This window comes from Salvia hispanica, chromosome 4 (genome assembly GCF_029641045.1).
Source record: "Salvia hispanica isolate PSC_SH4W2 chromosome 4, Shi_PSC_v1, whole genome shotgun sequence".
Taxonomy (NCBI): domain Eukaryota; kingdom Viridiplantae; phylum Streptophyta; class Magnoliopsida; order Lamiales; family Lamiaceae; genus Salvia; species Salvia hispanica.
Window position 1 is genome coordinate 58,484,395 of NC_142695.1, and position 26,277 is coordinate 58,510,671.

General features: G+C 36.3%; 5 protein-coding genes across 8 annotated transcripts; 2 read left to right on the forward strand and 3 right to left on the reverse strand.

Annotated features, from left to right (window-relative positions):
• The first annotated feature begins 1,002 nt into the window (after positions 1–1,002).
• On the forward strand, positions 1,003–2,834 carry LOC125195595 (squamosa promoter-binding-like protein 4). The gene is made up of 2 exons (XM_089057134.1): positions 1,003–1,363; positions 2,136–2,834. Exons 1-2 carry the CDS (start codon positions 1,080–1,082, stop codon positions 2,599–2,601), a joined length of 750 nt encoding a protein of 249 aa, XP_088913260.1. The 5' UTR covers positions 1,003–1,079; the 3' UTR covers positions 2,602–2,834.
• Positions 2,835–3,811: 977 nt separating this feature from the next.
• Positions 3,812–7,598, forward strand: LOC125194335 (protein kinase and Mad3-BUB1-I domain-containing protein). Its single transcript, XM_048092504.2, has 14 exons — positions 3,812–3,970; positions 4,055–4,205; positions 4,503–4,660; positions 4,748–4,838; positions 5,039–5,149; positions 5,234–5,327; positions 5,876–5,979; positions 6,068–6,139; positions 6,217–6,306; positions 6,382–6,539; positions 6,644–6,704; positions 6,793–6,927; positions 7,051–7,172; positions 7,256–7,598. The coding sequence occupies exons 1-14, from the start codon at positions 3,888–3,890 to the stop codon at positions 7,443–7,445; spliced, it is 1,620 nt and encodes a 539-aa protein (XP_047948461.1). The 5' UTR covers positions 3,812–3,887; the 3' UTR covers positions 7,446–7,598.
• A 437-nt stretch (positions 7,599–8,035) lies between these two features.
• LOC125195598 (late blight resistance protein R1-A-like) lies at positions 8,036–11,124 on the reverse strand. Its single transcript, XM_048093732.2, has one exon. The coding sequence runs from the start codon at positions 11,064–11,066 to the stop codon at positions 8,427–8,429; it is 2,640 nt and encodes an 879-aa protein (XP_047949689.2). The 5' UTR covers positions 11,067–11,124; the 3' UTR covers positions 8,036–8,426.
• Positions 11,125–11,794: 670 nt separating this feature from the next.
• On the reverse strand, positions 11,795–17,650 carry LOC125196669 (protein DETOXIFICATION 21-like). Its single transcript, XM_089057137.1, has 8 exons — positions 17,336–17,650; positions 15,215–15,756; positions 13,340–13,426; positions 13,101–13,157; positions 12,774–13,012; positions 12,417–12,535; positions 12,183–12,269; positions 11,795–12,077 (listed from the first exon to the last, which is right to left on the reverse strand). Exons 1-8 carry the CDS (start codon positions 17,591–17,593, stop codon positions 12,021–12,023), a joined length of 1,446 nt encoding a protein of 481 aa, XP_088913263.1. The 5' UTR covers positions 17,594–17,650; the 3' UTR covers positions 11,795–12,020.
• A 2,765-nt stretch (positions 17,651–20,415) lies between these two features.
• On the reverse strand, positions 20,416–25,804 carry LOC125191874 (protein DETOXIFICATION 21-like). Of its 4 annotated transcripts, none has more exons than XM_089057136.1 (10): positions 25,611–25,804; positions 25,125–25,311; positions 23,720–24,006; positions 22,406–22,943; positions 21,856–21,942; positions 21,657–21,713; positions 21,343–21,581; positions 20,986–21,104; positions 20,718–20,804; positions 20,416–20,619 (listed from the first exon to the last, which is right to left on the reverse strand). In XM_089057136.1, the coding sequence occupies exons 3-10, from the start codon at positions 23,892–23,894 to the stop codon at positions 20,563–20,565; spliced, it is 1,359 nt and encodes a 452-aa protein (XP_088913262.1). In that variant the 5' UTR covers positions 23,895–24,006; positions 25,125–25,311; positions 25,611–25,804; the 3' UTR covers positions 20,416–20,562. The 4 variants fall into 4 exon arrangements, with proteins under 4 accessions (XP_088913262.1, XP_047945260.1, XP_088913261.1 ...); XM_048089303.2 differs by having other exon boundaries at positions 22,406–22,947; positions 25,611–25,802; XM_089057135.1 differs by lacking the exon at positions 25,125–25,311 and having other exon boundaries at positions 25,611–25,803.
• Between the last annotated feature and the right edge of the window lie 473 nt (positions 25,805–26,277).

Consider the following 26,277-nt stretch of genomic DNA (forward strand, 5'->3'; position numbering starts at 1 on the left):
TATAATTTAGTCTACTTGAAGCTTATGAAGAATATCTATATACTAGTATTAGTATACACACATATACATGATTAATCAATTCACAACCCATAAGAAAAAGCATGAAAACGCCATGGACGATAGTAATCCCACGTCGTTTTCCTTGATGTGATCTTCTATACTCGCTCACTAGGTAGCTTCCCCACATACACAAGTATAGAGATAGATACCTTAGTTCTTGACATTCCACATCACACGCACACACACACACAAATATATATACATAGGATAAATTGTCAAAATAATAAAGAAGTTTTATCAAATTTTGGTCCGTCCCGCAACTTAAAAAACAGTCAGAAAAACCCATGAAGTTTGGATTTGTTCTCAATTGTCCCCCAAAACCAGGTTGCCATGTGTACATATTATTGACGTTTTTCAACTAAACGACATCATTTTCTTTACGAATTGATGACATCGTTTGACTCACCAACGATGAAGTCCACGTATGATTCATTGTTTGCCATATTATATACTCCACACTATAATTTTGCTAGTTTTTTTTCTCATGGGAAAATATATACTCCCTCCGTCCCCTATTAGGAGTCACTCTTTGATCGGGCACGAATTTTAAGAAATGTAAAGAAAAGTTGGTTGAAAAGGTTAGTGGAATGTGAGACCCATTTTTTTTTATTGGTTTTATAATAAAATGTGAGTGAATTGAGTTAGTGGAATATGGGACCTACTTACTATTTATGGTAAAAATGAAGTGTGACTCTTAATTGGGGACGGACTGAATGGAAAAGTGTGACTCTTAATGGGGGACGGAGGGAGTATATTGCGAACAAATCTAAAGTTCATGGCTTTTCCGATTGAAAACTGTCGCAGGACATACCATAATTTGACCAAAATTCATAGTTTTTACGTAAATTAGTGTTGTATATACACACACATAGAAAATATTTTTTTATTTTATTATAAAAGAAAATGAAATTGTGGTCCCTAAGCATCTAACTCCATCACTCCACCTTTCCTCTCAAAATTCCCATCACATTCACCCCACCACCCAATAATAACATTTTGATCACTACTATTTATTTTCCATGAACATGATGAAGAATGAGGGCAAGCCCATGAAGGGGAAGATGATGAAGAGAGACTGCGCCCCCGCCTCGGACGACGATGACGTGGCGCCAGACGACGACAAGAGGAAGAGGGTCGCCGGCGCCAAGACATCCATGAAGAGCTGCCAGGCTGAGAAGTGCTCCGCTGATCTCGCCGCCGCCAAGGCTTACCACCGCCGCCATAAGGTCTGCGAGCACCACGCCAAGGCGCAGGTCGCCGTCGTCGCCGGAATCCGCCAGCGCTTCTGCCAGCAATGCAGCAGGTTTTTCCCCTCTTTTTCCCCCTTGGATTTAATTTTTTTTTTCTAATTTATATAAGTATTTATTTAATTGTTTTACTATTGCATGAATTATTGATTTTCTTTACTAATGCATGAATTCTTGATTTTCTATAGTTTTTATAATCTTTCTATATATGTGTTAAAATGGTTGGTTTCTATAGTTTTTATAAACTTTCTAAAGAAATTCCTTAAATAAAATTGTTGTTAGTGTTTTTAAGTGAGTCAATTCATCCTTATGAATAACTTCCTAAGTTGACAAATACTAGTCTTATTTTTTCTAGTTTAAAGATATAAATAAATATGAATTGAGAAAAATTAGTGGAATGTGAGTTTGAGTTTTATATATTGGATCCATTGAAACTTAAATACGACTGAAATGAGTTAAGGAAATATGGAGTCTATATCCATTTAGAATATTTATATATGTAAATTGAGAGTTGAATTGAATGAATCAAAATGACAAATGAGATTTGTATTGCTGGATAAATTAAAAGGAGTAGTAAGTTATGATGCTTTCTATAGTATTTATTGCCATGTAAAAGTTACTATTGTGTACTAGTACTATTACTTTGTTAAAAATTGGTGGTTGTTATGAAAAATGTTACTTTTAGTTGTCTTGTCTATGTATAAATATCTCGATGATGTTATTATCAAATTACCGGTGCAGTGTGATTGGAATGAAATTGACTAATATGGGCATTTATTAGGCATGAGATTGTCATTATCATTTTATTATAATTAACTGTGGATCTAGGTGGGGTGGGCCCCCACCAATCGCCTGTGATCAGGGTCGTCGAAAAATACCATTAAATTTTGTCTTTCAAGAGTCATCGATCACCAGCTGGTACAATAGCTCATTGTCAATGACGGCCACCGCACCGCTTTTGCTTTCCGACGTTAAGGATACGACTTTCTTTGCCGTGTCGGACTATTTTTTCGTATCCACCACTATCTTGAATATCTTAACATATCCTGCGATTTTGTGCAAGTTCCATGAGCTCTCGGAATTCGACGACGCAAAGAGGAGCTGTCGGAGGCGGTTAGCCGGCCACAACGAGAGGCGGAGGAAGAATCCGGGAGACGGAGAAGGGTCGACGAGCGGCCGCATCAAGGGCGGCGGCGGCGGGAAAGAGATGGTGTGTGGACAAGTGGATGATAGGGGGAGGATTCAAATGAGTGTCCAAGAAAATTCAACCTACAAACATTTCCATGTCCGATAATCAATCTCATTGAGCTCCCTCTCTTCTGTCATTAATCCTCATCATATGATATTAAGTTATTATTAAAGACTTAATTAGTTAGTAGGAGTATGTCTTTTATTTATTTATGTGGTAATTTTGAGATCTATGATGGGCTATCTCTAATTCTCTATTGTTTGTTAGAACTTGTATATGATTATAGTATGGTGTATTACTCCGATTTTTAGGTATATAAATATTCTATAATTAATTAACATGGGTAGTGATAAAATGCAAACCCATATATTGTACAAACTCCAAACTTTTTCAACACAATATCAACATAATGTCAACACAGTATAAAATTTCAAGATTCTGATATCAACACAATATCAATACAATGTCAACACAATTTCAACACAACATCAACCGTTGACATTGTGTTGACATTTTTTGTTGCTATTATTTCATGATCTGTTGATATTTTCTAATGGTCCAGATCATAGTTTGAAGTTTGTACAATATTTAGAGTTTGTATTTGATCACGTCCCTAATTCACATTATGTTGTACTACTATTACTATATCTTGATGGATGATCATGAAATACATAAACATTCATGCCCAAATTCAAAATCATTACCAACTCATGCACCCTCTATTACTTTGAAATTCAAAATCATTATACTTAAACCATAATTTTCTTTCATAATTTTAGAATATATCATAATTATTTTAGCTTTAAAAGGACATACCATTTTCACATTGGTTTAAGAAATCTAAAGCATTTAATTGGCTCTTAGCTCTCATTTTTAAGAATTCTCAAAGATCACCATAATATATGTAATCATACTTGTGATCATAATAATTAGAAATTATATTTATGATCATAATCATTTACTCCACCTGTCCGTGAATAAGAGTCTCATTCCATTCTGGCACGGATTTTAATAAATGTTAAGAAAAGTGGGTGAAAGAAAGTTAGTGGAATGTGGTCCCACTTGTATATATTAGTTTTAAATGATATGTGAGTGGAATGAGTAGGTGGAATGTGGGGCCTTTATACCATTTATGGTAATAATGAACCGAGACTCCTATTCGCGGACGGACCAAAATAGAAAAACGGACTCTTATTCGCGGACGGAGAGAGTATTCATTTTGTACAATTGTTATCAATATTAAAAAGCAAATGAGGCATAGGGTTTTTTAAGTAATTAAGATAACTGCAGGGACCAAAAAGAAAGAAAGGTACTCCCGCTTGATTTCACATTTCAAATATTCAAACACACATTTTTCGTGCTTCACGTCGGAGGAAGAATCTGAGAAAATCATGGCCGTCGTTTCGAGAAATTCCGGCAACGTCAACGGCGTATCCTCCTCCGCTACCGATGATCCTATCTTACCTTTTCTCCAGTGAGTTATCTGCTTCGGTCACTTAATTTTGTCATACAGATTTGCACTTTTCCCCAATTTATTTGTATTTTATGCGAATTCAAGGTCAATTTATGAGGCATTGCGAATTCAAAATTCGAGCGACCAAATCGATTTTGCGGATTTCGATGCGCTCGTTGCGAATTGCATTCATAGCTTCAAGTCCGATCCGCGGTATCGAGACGACATCAGATTTCTCAAGATCTGGTTCCTCTATGTAATGTTTATTCCTCTTTTGTTAATCGTTTTGATTACTGTTATGTTTTAGCTTCAGTCTACTTGGGTATTTTGTGGTTTTATGTTCATTTCAGCTGAATATACACTCTAATAAGTGATTTTATGAATTGTAAGATATTTTTGGTTAATTCGATTGGTTAAGTTGAATTCACACTTTATGGATTATGTTCGTGATCTGATGCAACAGAAATGCTGTTGGATGAATGTGCTAGTTTCTGATGTAAAAAATGTGCCTCTCGTTTTTGGGAATATTCATGTTATTTTGTATATTTTCTAGATGGATGGTAGCTCAGATTATGAAAGAGTGTTTAAGGAAATGGAGGAGCACAGGATTTGTGTACACAAAGCACTGCTTTATGAATCATTCGCTTTGTTTCTGGAAGCGAAAGGCAAACTGATAGATGCTTGCATGATTTATCATCTTGGCATCTCAAGGTTTATTAACTTCTCATTCACATTGATAGTTTTATAGTAGTATGATTTTTGATATTCCACTATAATAAAGGTGTTCTTGCTTATCAGAAATGCTCAGCCACTGGGGAGACTTAAAAAAGCTCAGGTTCTATTTCTCGAGAGGATGTCTGAAAGGGTATCTAACGAATCATTTCAAAAGGTATGATGGAATTCATTCATCCTATTCTGTCCAGACACTATATTAAAGAGTATAGAGGAAAGGGAATTGCCTTTTTTTTGAAGTAACACATTTTCTCATAGTGTTTGGTATTGATGCTTACAAGTGAGTCTGTAGATTAATAATGTCTGTTACAGAGATAGAAAATACTGACAATCCAAGTTCTTTTCACCTTTGGGCAGATGAAAAATGGTGTTTCTGTAGAGGACGGAGATAATTTTATTAATCCATGGTCTGTCTCAACCCTCAAAGACCTACTGCAGAAAATGAATTCTAAAGTTGTACAATTTGAGGTGAAGCCTTCATCTATGAGTGGATATAAAGTTTCATGTGTAAATTGTTTTCAAGGTATCTAAAGAAAATTGCATATTTGTTAGGGATACCTATCAAGTAATAAAGCATATCCTGGAAAAGTGTCGTTATCCACCTTGCAGAAATCAGCTAAAAACAAAAGCATCAAAATCAATATAGGTAAGCATTTTTTGTAAAATGCATGATTGGCATAAGCATCAATATTCTGTTCTTAAATGTTTTTGTATGTTGATTCTCTATCTGTCTGTAATGGCTAGTTTGATTTAGCTGCATATGCATATGCTAGTATTGGAGCATATAGAATAACACCGAATGCCCTGCCTGGTTGTTAGCTATACAATGGTCCATGCTTGGTCAACCTGGTGTTGTACCAGAAATATTAGATGCAATGTCTATAAATGGTTCTTGGTTAAGGTACTTTGAGGCAGGGAAGTGAAAAGATGAAGTTACAAGCAAACCAAGGGCATCCAGAAGATGGAGGTTATAGTATTGTCTATACAGACAGTTGATCTTAGGATAGAATCAACACAGATTCAGTGGTAGAAATAAAATTCTTTAATGAAACTCTATGTTCTTGGTCTCGAGTGGTTTAAGCATGCATGGTAGCTGCTATATGCTGATATTTGTACTCTACCAAATTACCAATCATGTCATAATATTCCTTCCGCTGTTGACTTCAGTCTGGTTTTGATTCGTCATGCCTGAAGGTGGAGAAAATTATCAGATCAGAGGATGTGCAGGCCAGGGTGGCTTTGCTCAGGTGTTCAAAGCATATGTGGACAGCAACCCTGATCATGTTGTTGCCCTTAAGGTAGTTATAATGTTCATTCCAGCTTACCGTATAGATTTCAATCTAGGGTGATCACTCCCCCTTGTCTGAAGCTTCCGTTTTCTGACAGATTCAAAAGCCACCATTTCCTTGGGAGTTTTATATGTACCGTCAACTTGACATTCGGATTCCTGAAAAAGAAGTATGTAAATACAGTAACAACAATTCCTATTAGTATCGATTAGTCATAACTCTTAATCAATGTTTTCTGGTTTTCAGAGGAAGAGTTTTGGCTTTGCTCACACATTGCATCTCTATTCCGACTATAGCGTCTTGGTCACTGATTATTTTGCTTATGGGACACTACTGGTTTGCATCTACTTGTTTTCGTTCTTTTGTAAGTCAGTGTTTACCTAATACTTACTCCTATTCAATCATCTGCAGGATGCCATAAACTCTAATGATGTTAGAGGCGGGTCCATGGACGAAGTATTATGCATTTATTACACCATTGAGATGCTTCAAATGCTAGAAACTCTGCATTGTGCTGCAATGATCCATGGCGACTTCAAACCTGATAATTTGCTCATACGATATTCTAGGTAATCGGTGATATTTTTCTTATCAAACTGGAGTCTTTCTTTTAGACATTTTCAATCACTTCAGTGTTATCTAATTCTACAACTATGATAATATACAACGGCAGGGATGATCCAACAGAGGATGTAAACGATTTCCGCCTTCGAGCTGGAACATGGGGCGATCAGGTTATTTCTGGACATCTTTGCAATTGTACATTCATATAGTAACATATTCCCATATTATCAAGTTTCATGATTCCATTCCACAATTCAGGGACTATGCCTTGTGGACTGGGGAAGAGGTATAGATCTGAGTTCCTTCCCCGAAGGCACCAAATTCATGGGAGATTGCAGAACTTCAGGCTTCCGTTGCATCGAAATGCAAGAAAAAAAACCATGGACATTTCAGGTATATATATATACATTCATTCATGAGATTCTGTTTATCCTCAAGGTTCTACATCTGCTGGTAATCATGTACATGCTACATTTATACGATTCATGATGAGAAAACGTTCGGATTGAGTTCTAGGTGGACTTGTACGGCCTGTGCGTTATAGTTCACATGATGCTACACAACAAATACATGAAGATTGAGAAGATAGCATCTCCAGAAGGAGGCTTCCATTACCAGCCCAAAGAACATTACAAGCGGTCCGTGCAAACTCTTCACTCTCTTCGTTTCACCTTCCAACACGTTGTTGTGAATCCATGAGCAATGCTTGTTGTTTGTTTAGGTACTGGAAAGTCGATCTCTGGAAGAACTTGTTTACAAAGCTACTCAACTCCGATCCAGACGAGGATCACGTGAAGTTACTGCAGTCTCTGAGGGAGTCGTTACAGGACTACATGTGCTCGGATCCGAAGCTAATCAAGAAGTTGAAGGAATTACTTGAGAAACAAAGAACATCTATGTTTGGGAAATAGCTGAATTGTTGAGTCTGTTAGTAATGTTTGGGAGTAGCTGCTAACTGCAAAGTGTGTTCTGTATATGTTTTCATCAAAGTAATGTATACAAATGAGTGAATGGAAGAAATTAGTAGTACCATTTTATTTAGATAACACTCCATATATAGCATTCCACCATCTCCAATTTAATTGTTTGAAATTTAAATTATTAAGAACCATTCATAAGGCTCGGGTTTCGGGCTAGCCCAGCGGGTTAATCGAGTTGTGTTACTGATAAGATTAATATGCGATCAATCCAATAAGCTATGATGAAAATTATTTATGTTCATAAAATGTAAAATATTTAATTATGATAAATTTGAGATATATGCTTAAATTCAATCATAAACATGATCAAATACTAATATTTGAGATATTTCGTGAAATTTTAAATATTTTTTTATTGAATTTGAAGTTTTTAAGTTTTATCAATTATTATAATAAAAAAAAAATTAATATATAATTTTTATATTTAATATAAAATTGAAAGTTACTATGTTTTTAGTTATCTATATTATAAAATTAATCAATGAAGTGTCTAATTAGGAGTAAAAAAAATAGAATAATAGAAATTGTATCGGGTTTTCGGGTCTGACTACAGGTTGCGGGCTAATCGAGTTTTAGTTTTATCGGGATAGAAATTTCCAGCCCTAACCCTATAAAATTGGTGGGCAATTTGGGTCAAACCACAGGTTGTAGACTATACTGACATCCCTACCTATATGGACACAACCCAAAACGAAATACGACTCATTGAGAATACTCGGGACGAAGGGAAGGGAGTATTTAATAATTTTATAATTAGACTAAAAAACAATAAATTTGAAATGAAGGGCAAAAGAAAGTTATGTGGAATAAATGACCTTGACATATTAGGAGCAGAATCAGATGATTAATATGCTCATCCTAGTGTCAACATGAAACCACCAAAAACCAAAACAAAAAATTATATGGAAGTTATTAGGTACTCATGAGACGCAGGATCAAATTACTGCTGGCGAGACCCTCTTCTCGAATCTCATTCTTGAAGCTCTCAATTGTTTCCTCGTCACCCCGAAAATATACAGTAAGTCGAAGGCTCTCATTACCAAGCTCCTCTTGTTCCACCAGTGTTCTCATCGCTGAAATAGTCGATGACGCGCTGCAAAACCTCAAATCAATGCATTCAAGCGTTGCTATTTCTCCTACGTCCGAAGGGAACTCAATCAGCTCAGACAAGTCTCTTAGACGAAGATCTTCGAGGACTGGAAAATGGGATCTGTCAGCATTCCAACAGACTAAATCACTGCAGCCATAAATCTTCAAGGCTTTCAAGCGACAGAACTTGCCCTCAACGGGTGTCCAGACAGATCCAACGACCGAGTTTGGAAACAACGAAAGCATTTCAAGACGGGGCAATGATCCAACCATCGTTGTCAGCTCTTCCCAATCAACACCACAGCCGCTTAACCGCAGCACCCGGAGAGAGCTTGGGAAAGTGAGGCTCGTGGCGAACTCGCGCCACTTGGAATTAAAATCAAACTGCAATGCCAGGTTTTGCAGCTGATGGAAGCAGCCAAGATTGCGGGGACAGTAATATGGCCAACTTACTTCTTCACAATAGGATAACTTTAGTTCTCTCACATTCGGGATTCTCTTGCAAACCTCTTCACTAAGTCTGAAATTCTCCACTTTCAAAAGTGTGCATAGATTTCTCATAACCAACTCATCTGCTTGATCTACCGGAAGCGGATCAATGAGACAAATCGCGTCGACCTCAATCTGCCTAAGCTGCAGCATCTCCCAAATCCCATACGGTGCAATCACTTTCGATTGATCCGGTACTATAATTGTCAATATTTGCAGATTCCAGAGCAATGATATCGACGAGGGAAGATAATAACAAACAGGGCGAGGGATGTAAACAAGATCCACGTTAAGGTACCGCAAGTTAACTTGCTGGAAAATAGACTCACTTATGAATGTCGTAGCAACGTTACTCAACGTTCTCAACAGTTTCAAGTCATACAGAGTGTTTATATCGTAACGACCTTCAATGCATATCAGGCAACGGACTGGAGCATCCGGGGCTATTATTTCATGATTCACTTCTCCACTAATTACAACGCGGCGCTCCCTAGTTATTATGGCTGCTGAAGTTTGGAATACAGAAAAAAACTCCTCTTTCTTGGCAGTCTGTAGGCACATTTCTCTTACTAGATCATGTACTTTAAATACTGCTATATCTCCCTTATAGTCCAATGTATCCAGTAAAATGAGATTTCTCATATAAAGATCCCGTAAATAACACGCTGCAGCCTCTTCCAAGCGGGAAGCGTTAAAACGTTGTATAAATCCTTCAGCGATCCAGAGCTTAAGAACATCCTGCGCGTAAATCTTTTCATCTTCTGGAAACGCTCCAAGGAGTAGGAAGCACGGCTTTAGATGAGCAGGCAAGTATCGATAACTCAAAGATAACACATTCAAGCATTGCTCGTCGTTCCCTGTAGAATACGAAATTGATTGTGCAACATTCTCCCAGTAGGCTAGAGCCGTTGGGGACTTCCTGAGATGGCCTCCGACAACAACAATTGCTAGGGGAAGTCCTTTGCACCGTGCAACGATCTTCTTCGCAGTCTCCTCCAACTCAGGAGGGCAACCTTGTTTTCCTGCAAATGCATTTTGACAAAATAGATCCCAACTAGTGTCTCCATCTAGAAACCTCATTGCAATGCGATGATCGGCCAAGTGATTGGCTACATTCGTATTCCTAGTAGTCACAACGACTCGGCTTCCATTGTTTGTATCCGGAAACAAGGATCTCACATTCATATCATCCCAGGCTTTGAGGCTCCACATATCGTCTAGAACAATCAAATACCTCTGCCCGAATAAGCTCTTGTACAACCTCTCTCGCGCCTCATCAACCGTTCCGCTAGCAGATCCTCCTCTTATACAAGACAAGAGGTGTGCCAAGATTTTGTGAATGCTATACTCCTGAGATATTGTTGCCCAGAGGCAAACATCAAAGTGTTGCACGATACAGGGATGCTGAAACGCGTTTATGGCGAGAGTAGTCTTACCGATTCCCCCCATGCCTTCGATGGAGATGACTACTCGCTGACTTGAGGGAGCTCCGGTGAGCAGAACCAAAAGCTTGCTTAAGATATCATCAAATCCGACCATGGAAGAGGTGAGAAGAGGCGCTGGATTTGCGGATGCGGATGGATTTGTAGACTTCGGCTCCAACATTCCGCTTCGCGATCTCAGATTCAACGCCTTTCTCCTCATGTAATCCGTTCCTTGGGTTGCTTTGTGCAGATCCAGCAGGAAACGAGGCGTTCGAGTCTCTCCACATCTGATCTGATCCGCCATATGTGCTTCGATCACATCTTCTGCGACGTGAGCTGCGCGCGCAATTCGCGTCTCTAGAGCTTCTGCTGTTTCTCTTCTGGATCCATGAGAATTGTCGTAGCTTTTCATGAAATCGATCAGGAAAAGGACGTTTTCGCACAGGGATTGAATCTGATCTTCCTCAAAGGGAAAGGTATGGTTGGGGTGATTGTGGATAAGGTGGATATTGTTTTGAAGAGAAGCTAGAGCTGCGAAAACTGCTGCCATGGATGGATCTCTGATTTGTACAGCAAATAGTCAAACAATGATTAGAGTGACAGTATTGCTTTTCTAATTACTCCACAATTTTATTTATATTGATTAATAGAGTGCTAACTAATTACTCCACTTAGATGGGGTAATAAATAATGTATTATAATATAAATTTAAATAATAGTTAAATAAAGTCAAAGGGTAGTTAAAACTACTCCCTCCGTTCCTTGTTAATAGATGAATTTCTTTTTGGTACGGAGTTTAAAATAGTGTTTTAAAAGGATGATAAAAAAAAAGAGAATAAAGTAAAATGCAGAATTAATTTTTGCCAAAACTATAAATGACTCTATTAACTTAAACGTTCCAAAATAGGAAAATGACTCTATTAACATATGGAACGGAGGGAGTAACTTCTTTCTCTCTTCAAAATCATCTCAAAACTTTAAATTTACGTAATTCTCTCGATTTAAATTATTTTTACGCAAAAAATATATCAAATTAAAGATACTTTTATAATGATTCTAACAAGATCTCAATTGCATATGTTCCGACAATATTCGAATGATGAAATTTGATAATTTTTATTTCAGTTTTCGAATATGTTGATAAACAGATTTTTATCAATAAATGCATCAAACAATCTCAATATAATGCATATACAATTTCATCCATTCATTTTAAAATCTAAAAACGTAGATTTGGTTTTAATTTTCGATTATGATGCTATATGTAATATAAGTGGATCCTTGACTAATACTCCATATATAGCATTCTCGAAATTTAAATTATTAATAAACAAGAAAAATTATTATTTGAAAATGATAGGCATTTCCAGAACCACCATTCATCAAGCCCTTGGATCTGTAACACTCCATATATAGCATTCCACCATCTCCAATTTAATTACTATTTGAAATTAAAATTATAAAGAACCATTCATCAAGCCCTTGAATCTGTAATCCCACATTATTAATTTTGTTCATCTTTCACAAGCCATCTGTTTACTCTTCCGTGAGCAATCTCCACCTTTGCCACACAAACATTAAGAACAATAAATAATTAAATAAAATGAACAATTTATAGCAAAATATTGTAAAAATAATTCAATCAAGAGGGACCATCTACTCTCACCTGTTTCTCCCAATTTGTTCTGTAAGTAATCCAAACTAGTACGAGAGACTGAATGAGCACGCCTATCATCATCCCGATCCAAACGCCCTACAAAACAAGTGCATTTTGTAAGACAAAATGTGAAAAAAAGATAAAATTGTAATTTTCACACGTAAATTTTGAGAAGAAAATCTCAAAACGTCGTTTGGCATCCTCGTCAAAAAGTTTAGATAAAGGATTGAGTCGAGAACGTACGTCAACTCCCCAATCGAGGAAGTATAGAAGCACGATTCCAATAGGAAGCCCAATAATATAGTATGTGGTCAGGTTCACCCACGCAACCGTACCCTGCCATCCGGACCCTATTGCAACACCTGCCACGTATACATATTTTCCAATCGTCAGAATAGCGCATTTAATTTATGTATAAAATTAATGCACTCAACGTATAAAGTATCAACAACATTATAAGAACACTGAAATGTACTTTATGATGTTGAGTGCAGTTAAGTGGAGATACTTTATACGTTCAGTGCAGTCAGTTCTCATGACTCTCTAATGTTGCATTCATCCAAATGTCATTCACCATAACGACTATGGACGGATGCTCACCGGAAAGAGCCGGTTGGACGCTATTGAGGAGTATGGAGAAGGCCAACAACGGTCCCATGTGATCCACCGCCGCAGAGACCTCTTTGCTATCGGTGAATAGGTACGCCACGCGCCGCCTGTAGACCATAAAGACAACAAACAACACTAATCCTATGCTGAACGACGTGATCACAATCGTCGCAATCGAGAATTTTGCAGCTTTCGAGTTCCCTGCCCCGAGCTCGTTCGATATCCGAACACTAACAATCGTCGAATCCAATAATCAATCAATACCATATTATATAATAAAAAACACAAACACACACAATAGAGTAAGTAGTATTGTACCTGGCTGCAGCCATGAACCCGAGAGATATCATCAATTCCCAACCATTAATATTGATGCTATAGAAAAGATGCAACAAGCTATTCAGATCTCGACTAGATAAAAGCTCGTTAGCTAGATAAACCCGGGGCTCGGCTCAACAAACGTTAAATTAAATATGAGAATCAGAGAATATTAATATTTGGCTCGACTCGATTATACTATTATGTAATTCGGTGAAAATAAAATCAAGAACTCTCACCATATAGAGAGGGCATCAATTGCCACCTCAGCCTTTGTCATGTTTCCTGTGAGAAGGATAATCACAGGGTAGTACCACGCTTCAAGGCTGCCAAAAAATCAAACACAATCTAATCATCATCAACATATCAAAATAACCTTAACACACACACACACACACGCACACACGCACACATTCATTCTTAACACGTGTCAGTGTCAGTGTCAGTGCCGATGTCAGTGTTAGTGCCAGAGCTAGAGCTAAAAATTTCACTATGGCTCTGTTTGAATTGGAATTGGAATTGGAATTCTATGGAATTAAATTGGAAGGAATTCAATTCCAAATCCCATGTTTGGTAAAATGAAGAATTGATATGAAATTGAATTGACATGTTCGGTAAATATCTGCATAATGCACACATTTCACACACTACACACACTTCACACACTAAACACATTTCACACACTACACACTTCACACACTACACACACTACACACATTTCACATATTTCACACACTACACACACTTCACATATTACACACACTACATACACTTCACACATTTCACACACTACACACACTTCACATATTACACACACTACATACACTTCACACATTTCACACACTACACACACTACACACACTTCACATATTTCACACACTTCACACACTACACAAATTTCACGCACTTCACACTTTACACACTTTTACACATTTCAAGCATCCAATTTTTTATTTTATTTTCAGTTCTAGATTTTTTTTTCGATCTGAATGAAAAAACTAAAATTTTTCAAAAGTTTAAATTGAGCCAATTTTGAAATTTTAGTTTGTGAATAATGTGTGTATTTTGGTTATAGTGTGCGTAGTGCGTGTATTTTGTGTAAAATTTGTGTCGTGTGTGTGTTTAGTGTGTAATGTGTGTAGTATGTGTATTTTGTGTATAATGTATGTATCGTGTGTATTTTGTGTAGTGTGTGTATAGTGTGAAATGTGTGAAATTTGTGTAGTGTGTGAAGTGCATGAAGTGTGTGAAATGTGTGTAGTGTGTGAAATGTATGAAATTTGTGTAGTGTGTAGTGTGTGATATATGTGAAATGTGTGTAGTGTGTGAAGTATGTGTAGTGTGTGAAGTGTGTGTAGTGTGTGAAGTATGTGTAGTATGTGAAGTGTATGTAGTGTGTGAAGTGTGTGAAATGTGTGTATTGTGTGTAGTGTGTGAAATTTGTATAGTGTGTGAAGTGTGTAAAATGCGTGTAGTGTGTGTAGTGTGTGAAATATGTGTAGTGTGTGAAATGTGTGAATTGTGTGTAGTGTGTGAAATGTGTGTTATGTGTGTAGTGTGTGTAGTGTGTGAAATTTGTGTAGTGTGTGTGAAATGTGTATAGTGGGTAGTGAAGCTATCTAATTTTATGACTATTTGGAATTACAATTTTCTACTTTTGATATGGAATTCAAATCATGGAATTGAAAATTTTAGAAATATAATTCAATTTCAATTCTATACATTTTTGTGATACCAAACAATGGAATTGGAACTGGAATTGGAGCCTCCAATTCCAATTCCAATTCCAATTCCATAGCTCCAAATCCATGTTCCCAAACACACCCTATAAGTAAACAACATTAACATCAAAAGTCATTGCATCGATAGAACGATGCGTGACATTAAAATTTTTAGATTAAAAGCCACTTTGGGGGTCCTCGAGCCCACCCCACTCCCCATATGTGTTGGAGCAGAGCCAAGTGGATTGGGCTCCGCTTCAGCAGTTGCCTTATTATTATCATATTTAATTTAAGTTGCATTAATTCTACATTTCCCTCCAATTATATAAGTATATAAATATTTATTTTTAAAATCCTAGCTTCGCCTCGGCGTCTATCTGTGTGATGACTCACCAGAGCATGGCGCCGGCGGACAAGGAGAGCTTGAAGATGGGCCAGAGGTCTTTAAAGGCCAACATCGAAAACCCCCTCCACGTCTGCGGGCAACCCCCGCAGGCGACAAACGCCAGCTGGCCGATGTTGGGGAGCCAGAATGCGATCACCGTGGAAACCATGGCTCCGGTGACCCCAAACTCGAACTTCATCGTGAGCAGCCACGACAGGAAGACGTGTAGGGGCAACGAGACCGCGGCCAGGTAGGCGATGATCATGTTCTTGCTCTGCGCCTGCAGGTACATCTGGCAGGTGTAGGCGAGGACGAACGAATACACCACCGGGATCATCCACATGGCCATTGACTGCGCCATATCCGCAATCTCTGCCTCCTGGCCTAGCGCTTTGAGGATAGGCGCCGTCAGGATGAAGAAAGGGAGGATGACCGTGGAGGCGATGATCGAGACGAGCCACGAGCGCTGGAGGTAGATACCGAGCATGTGCAACTGCTGGGCCCCGTAGGCTTGCCCGCATAGCGTCTCTAGCCCGTTTGCCATCCCTAGCTGCATTGCGTCCGACTTTCAGCATTTTTTTCGTACAATGTGCCCCGGTGCTTTGAAAACCCGTAAATTTATGAAAAATTTACCCAATTTAAACATAAATAACGAATGATGAGTCAGCTCGTCAGATTTTTAGGTTGATCAACTCTAGCTAAGTCTTAATTAAAATTTGAATCCACATAAAAAGGTCGTGAAATGAGTCATCATATTGTCAATTAACTATGTCAATTGAATAAGTGCATAAGTGATGTCACATAGTACCTCTTACTCAACAGCTGAAATAATCCAATAAGTGATGTTATATTTTGGTACTAATATAGTACTTCCATTTGGGTGATTTTGCATCTGATAAGTGATCATTTGACTTTAGCTCGAATTTATTTATTATTATGTCAGAGGGGTTGGGGACTATCTTAAAATAGACTAGGCCAAATAACTTTAATTTGTGACCACTCTCATGAAAATGACCCTGATCATATTGAATAGAAATAAATGTATAATAAATAAGAAAGTTTTCTCTTCTCTCCCCAAAGTATTATTTTGAGTTCAAATCACTAGCCATGAAGTGGTTGGGTTGCGTTAGTGTGCTAACTAATTTATAATAATTTTCAATTATATGTATTAAAATTATTAACATAAAGACATAATTATATCAATACAACATGTAAAATTAAAAATCAACACAAAGACATAAGTTTATCAACACAAAAAAATTGATAAATTTATGTCTTTGTGTTGATATTTTTAACATACAAAATTGATATTTAGTTATTACTGTAAAAAGTTAGTATTTGATCACACACCGTGGTTTTCAGGGTGGGTTTATATATATATATATAGGGATGTGTTAAAATGACAACCCGTCTTAAAATAACACCATACCACCATTCATAGCCAATCATTTGTACACGTGGACGAATAATCAGCTGCCATGTGGCAATCATAAAAAATTCGGAAGTGTAAATTTATGCGGACCGCAACATCCTATACTTTAGACTGCAATATCCAATACTCTAGACTGCAAGGTGACGCGGCCTGCATTATCCAATACGCTAGACTGCAATATCCAATACGCTAGACTGCAATCTATAGATTTGTTGTAGATTGCTGTCTAGTGTTTATACTATTGCAGTCTAGCATATACTCCCTCCGTCCCACTTAAAATGCAACATTTGAGAATCGGCACGGGATTTTATGCAGTGTTGGTTTGTGAGTTAATGAAGAGAGAGTAAAGTAAGAGAGATGAAAAAGTAGAGATAGAGTTGTTTTCATTTAAGGAAACGTTTCATTTTTAATGGGACAACCAAAAAAGGAAAACGTTGCATTTTTAATGGGACAGAGGGAGTATAATATTGCAGTCTAGCGTGGTGTTACAGTGTCATTTTAAGCGTGTTGTCATTTTTAATATATATATATATATATATATTTCTATATACAAAGTGACTATCATCAACTTTGAACTCTATAATGAAATAATTTAGTAATTGTTATGTCAAATTATTTTCATAATTTTAAAAAATCAGCTAAAATATTATATGAAGACTAAATTAGGATAATATTGAAGAGAGAGACATGAGCATACCAATATTCCTTGAGCAAATCTGACGAAGACGGTGAAGACGAGAGCGAAGGCGGCCAGCTCCTTCGATCCGACATGCCCGATGAAGGCTTGGCTGATCACACCGGCCCCAAACGTCGTGAAGCGGCAAAACATCGCCGGCCCCGCCACTATCCAAATTTTCTTGCTCTCTATCCATATCCGGTCACTTAATGAGCTCTTTTTATCTCCACCTTCTTCTACGTTTCTAATCAGCAAATTTTCGCTGATTTCGGCCGCCATTTATGAGAACTTCGCCTCTTTTCCTAGCTCTGTAGATCGAGAGAGTGATGTTAATCAGCCATAATGTATTTTCGTATTTATAGTATGAAATAATAACGATTTATTTGCTAGTAATTTAGTAACACGTTTAATTTGTTTAAATAGTACTACTATAGTTTTATTTATGACTATAATTATATGTTCTTTGGATGCAACCATCTCACTATAAGTAGGAACGGTTAATATAATGTAAATAAATTTGTGATTTTAAGTCATACCAATTAATTTAAGCATTGAAATCATACCAATAGTATAGGACACAAAAGCGATTGAAAATAGTAATAGTATGGTCCTTATCCCTAATTTATTGAAGTTTACTGCGAAAAACACGTGGTTGAATATTTGAAGTGGCGTTTGAACGAAAGGAGTTTGAAAGGTTGAAACGCTAGTGGAGTCGATCAACCCTTGATTCCACATGGACCAGCCATTGTTACAATTTAAAAAAAAATATCTCTTTGGTTTACAAGAATGAGAAATTAGGGTACGAATCACATCAAAAAAAAATTGAATGAAAGGAGTTCCAAAGGCCGGGGTGACGATGGGTCAGTCACTTCTGACTCCACTTCGATAGTGAAGGATATTTCTTTCATTACAAGAATAAGGAATTAGGATATAAATCTTCTTAAAAAGATACTCCGTATTTAGAAATCAAATCATAATTTTACTAATAACTTTTGTTGATGACCACAAACATTCATACGAAGAGAGTGAGAGTAAAAATAGAAGAGATTTACCTAGATCATCATTGACTTGGAATCTATGTTTCTGAGCCCAATGGTTGAACTTTCCCAAGGGTAAAAGAGTCCAACCATCGTGTTCGCCCACGTGATACACATGATTATGAGCAAGAGACGAATTTACTACAAATCCGAACAAGAACACAAGCAATAAGCTCAATGTAGTTGCACAAACCACCATTTCTCTATTGCAGAATTAATTAAGTTTCAAAGGATTGGTTGAGGATTTGAGATTAATGATGTTTTGAATGTAGAATGAGATGAATTTGTGGTGAGGAAGTATTGATTAGGGTTTAGGGCCAAATGTAGTTGCACAAACCGCCATTTCTCTATTACACATTAATCACTCTTCCACCAAAGCTTTAGGCCCAATAAAAAAAGAACACATTTAGCCAGTTAAAGCAAACTATTTTCTGTACATGAAGCCCATCACACGTAGTATATATCAATAATCAATAGTATATTATACAATATACAGTACTACTATAATTTATTTAAAGGTGTGTTCACTACGTGCAATTTACCCGTTATATATACTCCATGTGATATAAAAAATAAGTTTATTCGGTACACATTGTATATTACTACCTCCGTTCACGAAAATTCGTCCCGGTTTGACCGGATACGAGTTTTAAGAAATGTAATGGAAAGTTAGTTGAAAAAGTTAGTGGATTGTGAGTCCTACTTTTATATTAATAAAATGTGAGTAGGAATGAGTTAGTGGAATATGGGGTCCACTACCAAAAATAGTAAAAGTGAAATTGGACAAATTTTGGGGGACGGACGAAAATGGAAAAATGGGACAAATTTTCGTGGACGGAGGTAGTAATTACTATAAATATTTCCATGAAACACGTCCAAAACAAACGATTTTGAGGAACACACAACATATGATCCGGATAATAAATTTTCTAAGCATCTCTCAAACGAATAACTGAATAAATGTAGATAAAATAATCTATACCTAAAACTACGATGTAATTGTAATTTATTGCAAATTGCCGAAAAACCACGAAGTTTGATAAAAGTATGTTTCGTCCTATTACTTTAAAATCAGCCAGAAACACCAAGAGGTTTGGATCTATTTGCAATTATTTTGTAATGTAAAAATCTGATCTATGTGCAATATATTGTTGATGTTTTACACCAAGCTACAACGATTTCTGTGGGAATGTTCGGTTTGAAAGATTGTATCCCAGAATAAATTGGTAGTATGTTTGATTCATGAGATTCAATCACACAATTCAATCCTAGATGGATAATCATGAGATAATTAGTTATTGCTAACCCCCTATAACTATGATTTGAGTAATTGGAAGAATAGAGAACACAATTAATTCTTGAAATAATGCATTCTTTAAACAGTTGCACTGCTGGGATTTTCTAATTACAATTTTATTTATATCGACTAATGTCGATGATCAATTGCTAACTAAATAATATAAAAAAAATTGAGACTAATTTCTAGCTGTTAAATGAAGAGATCTAGTGGTTAAATTTAAATAATAATTTAATAAATTCAAAAAGTATTAATGTCAATTCATAAATATGGAGTAGTTAAAGCTAACTACTTTCTCTCTCTTCAAAATCATCTCAAAAATTTGAATATATGCAACTCTCTCGATTTAAATTATTTTTTCGCAAAAAATATAAAATTTTATAAGAATTCTAACGAGATCCCAATTGCATATGTTCCGACGACGTTCGAATGGTGAAATTTGATAATTTTTATTTCAGTTTTCGTATACGCAGATTTTTATCAATAAATGCATCAAACAATCTCAATATAATGCATGTACATATCAATAAAACTGTGTTGATATTTTCTGCTACTTGTGATGAGATTTTCATGTCACTGTGTTGATAATTGTAATGCACTATGTTGATATAAAAAAGATCACGAAAATTATAATATGTTAACAAAATGACGATCTTATCCCTTTATTGATATTTTATTTACTATTTATTGAAATTCGTGAGATTTACATTCATTTTAAAATCTAAGAGCGTAGATTTAATCTTAATTTTGGATTATAATACTATAAGTAATATAAAAGGACCCGATTGATTAATACTCCATATATAGTCACGAAATTTAAATTATTAATTATAAAAAAAAATATTATTAAAAATCACCGGCATTTTGTAGAACCACCATTCATCAAGCCCTTGGATCTCTAATCCCACATGTAATTAATTATGTTCATCTTTCACAAGCCATCTGTTCACTCTTCCTTGAGCCGCCTCCACCTTTACCACACAAACATTAATATCAATAAAAAAATTAAGAAAAAGAGCAATTTACAGAAAATATTGTAAAAATAATTCAATCAAGAGGGGAGTCTGACCTGTTTCTCCCAATTTGTTCTATAAGTAATCCAAACTAGTACAAGAGACTGAATGAGCACGCCTATCATCATCCCTATCCAAACGCCCTACAAAACAAGTGCATTTTGTAAGACAAAATGTGAAAAGAGATGTTTTTATCTAAAAAAATAAAAAAAGAAAGGTAAAATTGTAATTTTCACACGTAAATTTTTAGAAGAAAATCTCAAAACAACATCGTTTGGCATCCTCATCAAAAAATTTAGATAAAGGATTGAGTCAAGAACATACTTCAACTCCCCAATCGAGGAAGTATAGAAGCACGATTCCAATAGGAAGCCCAATAATATAGTATGTGGTCAGGTTCACCCACGCAACCGTACCCTGCCATCCGGATCCTATTGCAACACCTGCCACGTGTACATATTTTCTGATCGTCAAAATAGAGCATTTAATTTATGTATAAAATTAATGCGCTCAACGTATAAAGTATCACCAGCATTATAAGAACACTGAAATGTACTTTATGACGCTGAGTGCATTTAAGTGGAGATACTTTATACGTTCAGTGCAGTCAGTTCTCATGACTCTCTAATGTTGCATTCATCCAAATGTCATTCACCGTAACGACTATGGACAGATGCTCACCGGAGAGAGCCGGTTGGACGCTGTTGAGGAGTATGGAGAAGGCCAACAACGGTCCCATGTGGTCCACCGCCGCAGCGACCTCCTCGCTATCGGTGAATAGGTACGCCACGCGCCGCCTATACACCATAAACACAACAAACAACACTAATCCTATGCTAAAAGACGTGATCACAATCGTCGCGATCGAGAATTTTGCAGCTTTCGAGTTCCCTGCCCCGAGCTCGTTCGATATCCGAACACTAAAAACCGTCGAATCCAATAATCAATCAGTACCATTTTTACAATAAAAAACACACAATAGAGTAGTATGGTACCTTGCTGCAGCCATGAAACCGAGAGATATCATCAATTCCCAACCATTAATGTTGAGGCTATAGAAAAGATGCAACATGCTATTCAGATCTCGACTCGATAAAATCTCGTTAGCTAGATAAACCCGGGGCTCGGCTCTACAAACGTAAAATTGAATACGCGATTCGATTATTCGGGGAAAATAAAATCAAGAACTCTCACCATATAGAGAGGGCATCAATTGCCACCTCAGCATTTGTCATGTTTCCTGTAAGAAGGATAATCACAGGGTAGTACCACACTTCAAGGCTGCCAAAAGAAAAAACACAATCTAATCATCTTCAACATCTCAAAATAACCTTAAAAACACACACACACACACATTCATTCTTAAAACACGTGTCAATGCCAATGCCGATGCCAATGTCGATGTCAGTGTCAGTGCCAGAGCCAAAAATTTCGCTATAAGTAAATAACATTAAGATTAAAAGTAATTGCATCGTACTAACTAAGAATAGTACGATGCGTAACATAAAAAAAATGTATATTAAAAGCCACTTTGGGGGTGCTCGAGCCCACCCCAACTCCCCGTATTTGCTCCTTGGCTCCGCTTTAAAAATTATCTTACTTATTATTATCATATTTTATTTACATTGTATTAATTATATATTTCCCTCCAATGTCTTTTTATATATGTATTTAAATATAATTTTGACTATCTACTTTTAAAATTCTGGATCCGCCACTTGCCTCGTTCTGTGTGACAACTCACCAGAGCATGGCGCCGGCGGATAGGGAGAGCTTTAAAATGGGCCAGAGGTCTTTAAAGGCCAACATCGAAAACCCCCTCCACGTCTGCGGGCAACCCCCGCAGGCGACAAACGCCAGCTGTCCGATGTTGGGGAGCCAAAACGCAACCACCGTGGAAACCATGGCCCCGGTGACCCCAAACTCGAACTTCATCGTGAGCAGCCACGACAGGAAGACGTGCAGAGCCAACGAGACCGCGGCCAGGTAGGCGATGATCATGTTCTTGCTCTGCGCCTGCAGGTACATCTGGCAGGTGTAGGCGAGGACGAACGAATACACCACCGGGATCATCCACGTGGCCATCGACTGCGCCATGTCAGCGATCTCCGCCTCCTGGCCAAGCGCCTTGAGGATAGGCGCCGTCAGGATGAAGAACGGGAGGATGACCGTGGAGGCGATGATCGAGACGATCCACGACCGTTGGAGGTAGATGCCGAGCATGTGGTATTGTTGGGCCCCGTAGGCTTGCCCGCATAGCGTCTCTAGCCCGTTTGCCATCCCTAGCTACATTGCATCCAACTCGAAAGCCCGTAAATTTATGAAAAATTTACCCAATTTAAAAGTAAATAACGAAATGATGAGTCAGCTCGTCAGATTTTTAGGTGGATCGACTCTAAGTCTCAAATAAAATTTGAATCTACATAAAAAGTTCGTGAAATGAGTCATCATATTGTCATTTAAGTACGTCAATTGAATAAGTGCATAAGTGATGTCACGTTCTGATAGCACCTCTTACTCGATGCTGAAAATAATCGAATAAGTGATATCATATTTTGGAACTTGGATAAATATTGACTTTTATAATTATAGTACTTTTTTTGAATGATTTTGCATATTATTTGACTTTAGCTCGAATTTATTTATTGCAAATGTATATGCTTATGTCAGTGGGGTTGGGGCTATCTTAAAATATACTAGGCCAAATAAATTAAATTTCTGATCACTCTCACAAAAATGACCCTGATCATATTGAATAGAAATAAATGTTTCCTTTTCTCTCCCCAAAGTATTATTTTGAGTTCAAATCACTATGAAGTGGTTCATATAGTATATATTTTAAAAATTGTGGCTAGTATCAATTTGACTATAAACAACTGACTATCATCAACTTTGAACTCTATAATAAAATATTTAGTAATTGTTATGTCAAATAAATTTTCATAAATTTTAATATAATTTTCTTGTCATTAAAAAAATTAGCTAAAATATTATATGAACAATATCGATTAATTGTGACTAAATTAGGATAATATTGAAGAGAGAGACATGAGCGTACCAATATTCCTTGAGCAAATCTGACGAAGACGGTGAAGACGAGAGCGAAGGCGGCCAGCTCCTTCGACCCGACATGCCCGATGAAGGCTTGGCTGATCACACCGGTCCCAAACGTCGTGAAGCGGCAAAACATCGCCGGCGCCGCCACTATCCAAATTTTCTTGCTCTCGATCCATATCCGGTCACTTAATGAGCTCTTCTTATCTCCATCTTCTTCTACGTTTCTAATCAGCAAGTTTTCGCTGATTTCGGCCGCCATTTACGAGAAATTCGCCTCTTTTCCTGGCTCTAGAGGTCGAGAGAGTGATGCTAATCAGCCATAATGTGATTTATTTGTATTTATAGTATGAATAACTATAAATTTATTTGGTAGTAATTTAGTAACACGTTTAATTTATTTAGATAACTATAGTTTTATTTATGACTATAATTTTATGTTCGTTGGATGCAACCATCTCATTCGAATAGGTAGGAATTGTTAACATAATGTAAATAAATTTGAGCATTTAAATCATATACCAATTAATTTGAGCATTTAATTCATTCCAATAATATAGGACACAAAAGCGATTGTATGGTCCTTATCACTAATTTATTGAAGTTTACTGCAAAAATCACGTGGTTGAATAGCTTTTTTGAAAATTATAGCGTCCTTTTTAATTATGATTTGCATCGAGAACATGCTCAATTATTGGACAAAAATGATTGAATATGAAAAATACAAAATCTCTGGAGAATTTAAAAATAACCTTTATTATTATTATTATTATTATTATTATTATTATTATTATTATTATTATTATTATTATTAGGCAATAAGATCTCTAGAAACATCTAAAATGTCATATTAGACGTTTGAATTTTGAAAATAGATAATAAGATAGTAATAATTTGTACTCTGACGAACTAGTCCAACTTCAATACCAATCAGTGAAGTTTCTAGATATATTAATTTAATCTAAATGAAAGTGATAAGATAATGCATACCAAATCTTTATAAAAGAATATAAATCAAATCATACATAGTAGCAAGTCTTTATTTATTTTAAACACAAAGGGTAGATTCAATAAGTTTTGATGACTCAAAAATTTAAGTTTTGGTGCCTAATTTTTTCTTTTGATGCAAAAAAATCATCTAAGCCAAATGGTTCCCGATCTAATGGTTCGACATAAAAAAACTAAGATCTCTAACTTAAAACTAACATCAACATCAACATCAACGTCAACTTCAACAACAACAAAACTAAACCCCAACGAAAACACAGATGTGTAACCAACCCAAACCTACCCTATTGAATCTCTAAATCTACATCGACTTGAATTTCTCTTTATCTAATATGTATATGAGTGATTCATTTCTATCATGGAAATCAGAGCAGACCCAAATTGATGATGAATCTCTTTACCTCATGAATGGAAGTCTGATCTTAATTCTGGCCCAAATCGATGATGAAATCTTATGCTGCATCTTGTTTTGTCTACCCACGTGATGGATCCGATGTTCATTCCGATCCATACATGCAAGGGCGTGTTAAATATCTAAATCTTTTTCTTATATCAATCTGCTGCTGATCCTATCTTATCTATATAAATCTGTAAAAGAGTGGATAAGACTCCCCTTTTATGAGCCTTTTTTTGAGGACGAGTGACTCATTTCTAACACCCAAACAAAACAACATAGTAAAAGCAACAATCGACAACAAATTAAGTGGGAATTTAGCTAAAAAATGATCATATGAATATATATAAGATTGTTTTTCACTTTAAATATTTAAAATTGCTCTAATAACCAAAAACCAAACAACAACACAACAACACCCCAACAAAAACACAGACGGCGCCAAACCAAACCTACGACGATAGCAAACAGAGAGAGAGAGAGAGAGACTCACAGGAGAAGAGTGCAGATTTTGAGGCTGCTTGAAGAATTCGAACAAATGATCAATTAAACTGAAAATTTCTAATAAATGTTGATGTTGTAAGAATTGTTCAAAATTGTATGACGTAGTAGAATAATTTAAAGAGGAGCATAACTACACAAATAATTGCATCATGTGATTCATGTCAACTGTTATATTACTTTCACAGATTCCATGATTTTATAATGAATATTTTACTTCAACAAGATATGTAGATAGAGTTTTCATGGTGTTGGAGCATTCAATTGGGTCCACCACCTCTATTGCCATGGAACACATTTTTATCCCCATTACTTAATGTCTCAATCTTTGTAGTAACTTTTTCCAATCAAAAGTACATGTGTCTAGTCTATGTTTTTTTTTCAAACTTTAATAATTACATACAAATTTGTAGTGCATTTGGATTTTTCTCATGTCACGGTGTTGTATGGTAATATTCTATGTAGAAAATGTCACATTATGTATTTTTAGATATGCGTAATCTTACCATAAGGATCAAATTAAACACTTATATTTGGATGATGAATGATGATTAAAATTGTGTGTAAAAAGTGAAGAGATCTCATCGATTTTGAATAAGTAACACTTACCAAAAACTTAAAAAAGAAAAAGAAATTAATTAAACCTTAATTCAAACAAT

Bases quoted from the DNA above. Each gene is read 5' to 3' on its own strand.
- LOC125194335 (XM_048092504.2), top strand. From the start codon at position 3,888: ATGGCCGTCGTTTCGAGAAATTCCGGCAACGTCAACGGCGTATCCTCC. The intron at 5,150-5,233 runs GTGAAGCCTTCA...CATATTTGTTAG, and splicing joins CTAAAGTTGTACAATTTGAG to GGATACCTATCAAGTAATAA. The intron at 6,705-6,792 runs GTTATTTCTGGA...TCCACAATTCAG, and splicing joins CTGGAACATGGGGCGATCAG to GGACTATGCCTTGTGGACTG.
- LOC125196669 (XM_089057137.1), bottom strand. From the start codon at position 17,593: ATGGCGGCCGAAATCAGCGAAAATTTGCTGATTAGAAACGTAGAAGAA. The intron at 12,270-12,416 runs GTACGTTCTCGA...CTTGTTTTGTAG, and splicing joins TCCTCGATTGGGGAGTTGAC to GGCGTTTGGATCGGGATGAT. The intron at 12,078-12,182 runs GTGAGAGTAGAT...TGTGTGGCAAAG, and splicing joins GAACAAATTGGGAGAAACAG to GTGGAGATTGCTCACGGAAG.
- LOC125191874 (XM_048089303.2), bottom strand. From the start codon at position 23,977: ATGGCGGCCGAAATCAGCGAAAACTTGCTGATTAGAAACGTAGAAGAA. The intron at 21,714-21,855 runs GTGAGAGTTCTT...TCTTTTCTATAG, and splicing joins ATTGATGCCCTCTCTATATG to CCTCAACATTAATGGTTGGG. The intron at 20,620-20,717 runs GTCAGACTCCCC...TGTGTGGTAAAG, and splicing joins GAACAAATTGGGAGAAACAG to GTGGAGGCGGCTCAAGGAAG.
- LOC125195595 (XM_089057134.1), top strand. From the start codon at position 1,080: ATGAACATGATGAAGAATGAGGGCAAGCCCATGAAGGGGAAGATGATG. The intron at 1,364-2,135 runs GTTTTTCCCCTC...CTGTGGATCTAG, and splicing joins TTCTGCCAGCAATGCAGCAG to GTGGGGTGGGCCCCCACCAA.
- LOC125195598 (XM_048093732.2), bottom strand. From the start codon at position 11,066: ATGGCAGCAGTTTTCGCAGCTCTAGCTTCTCTTCAAAACAATATCCAC.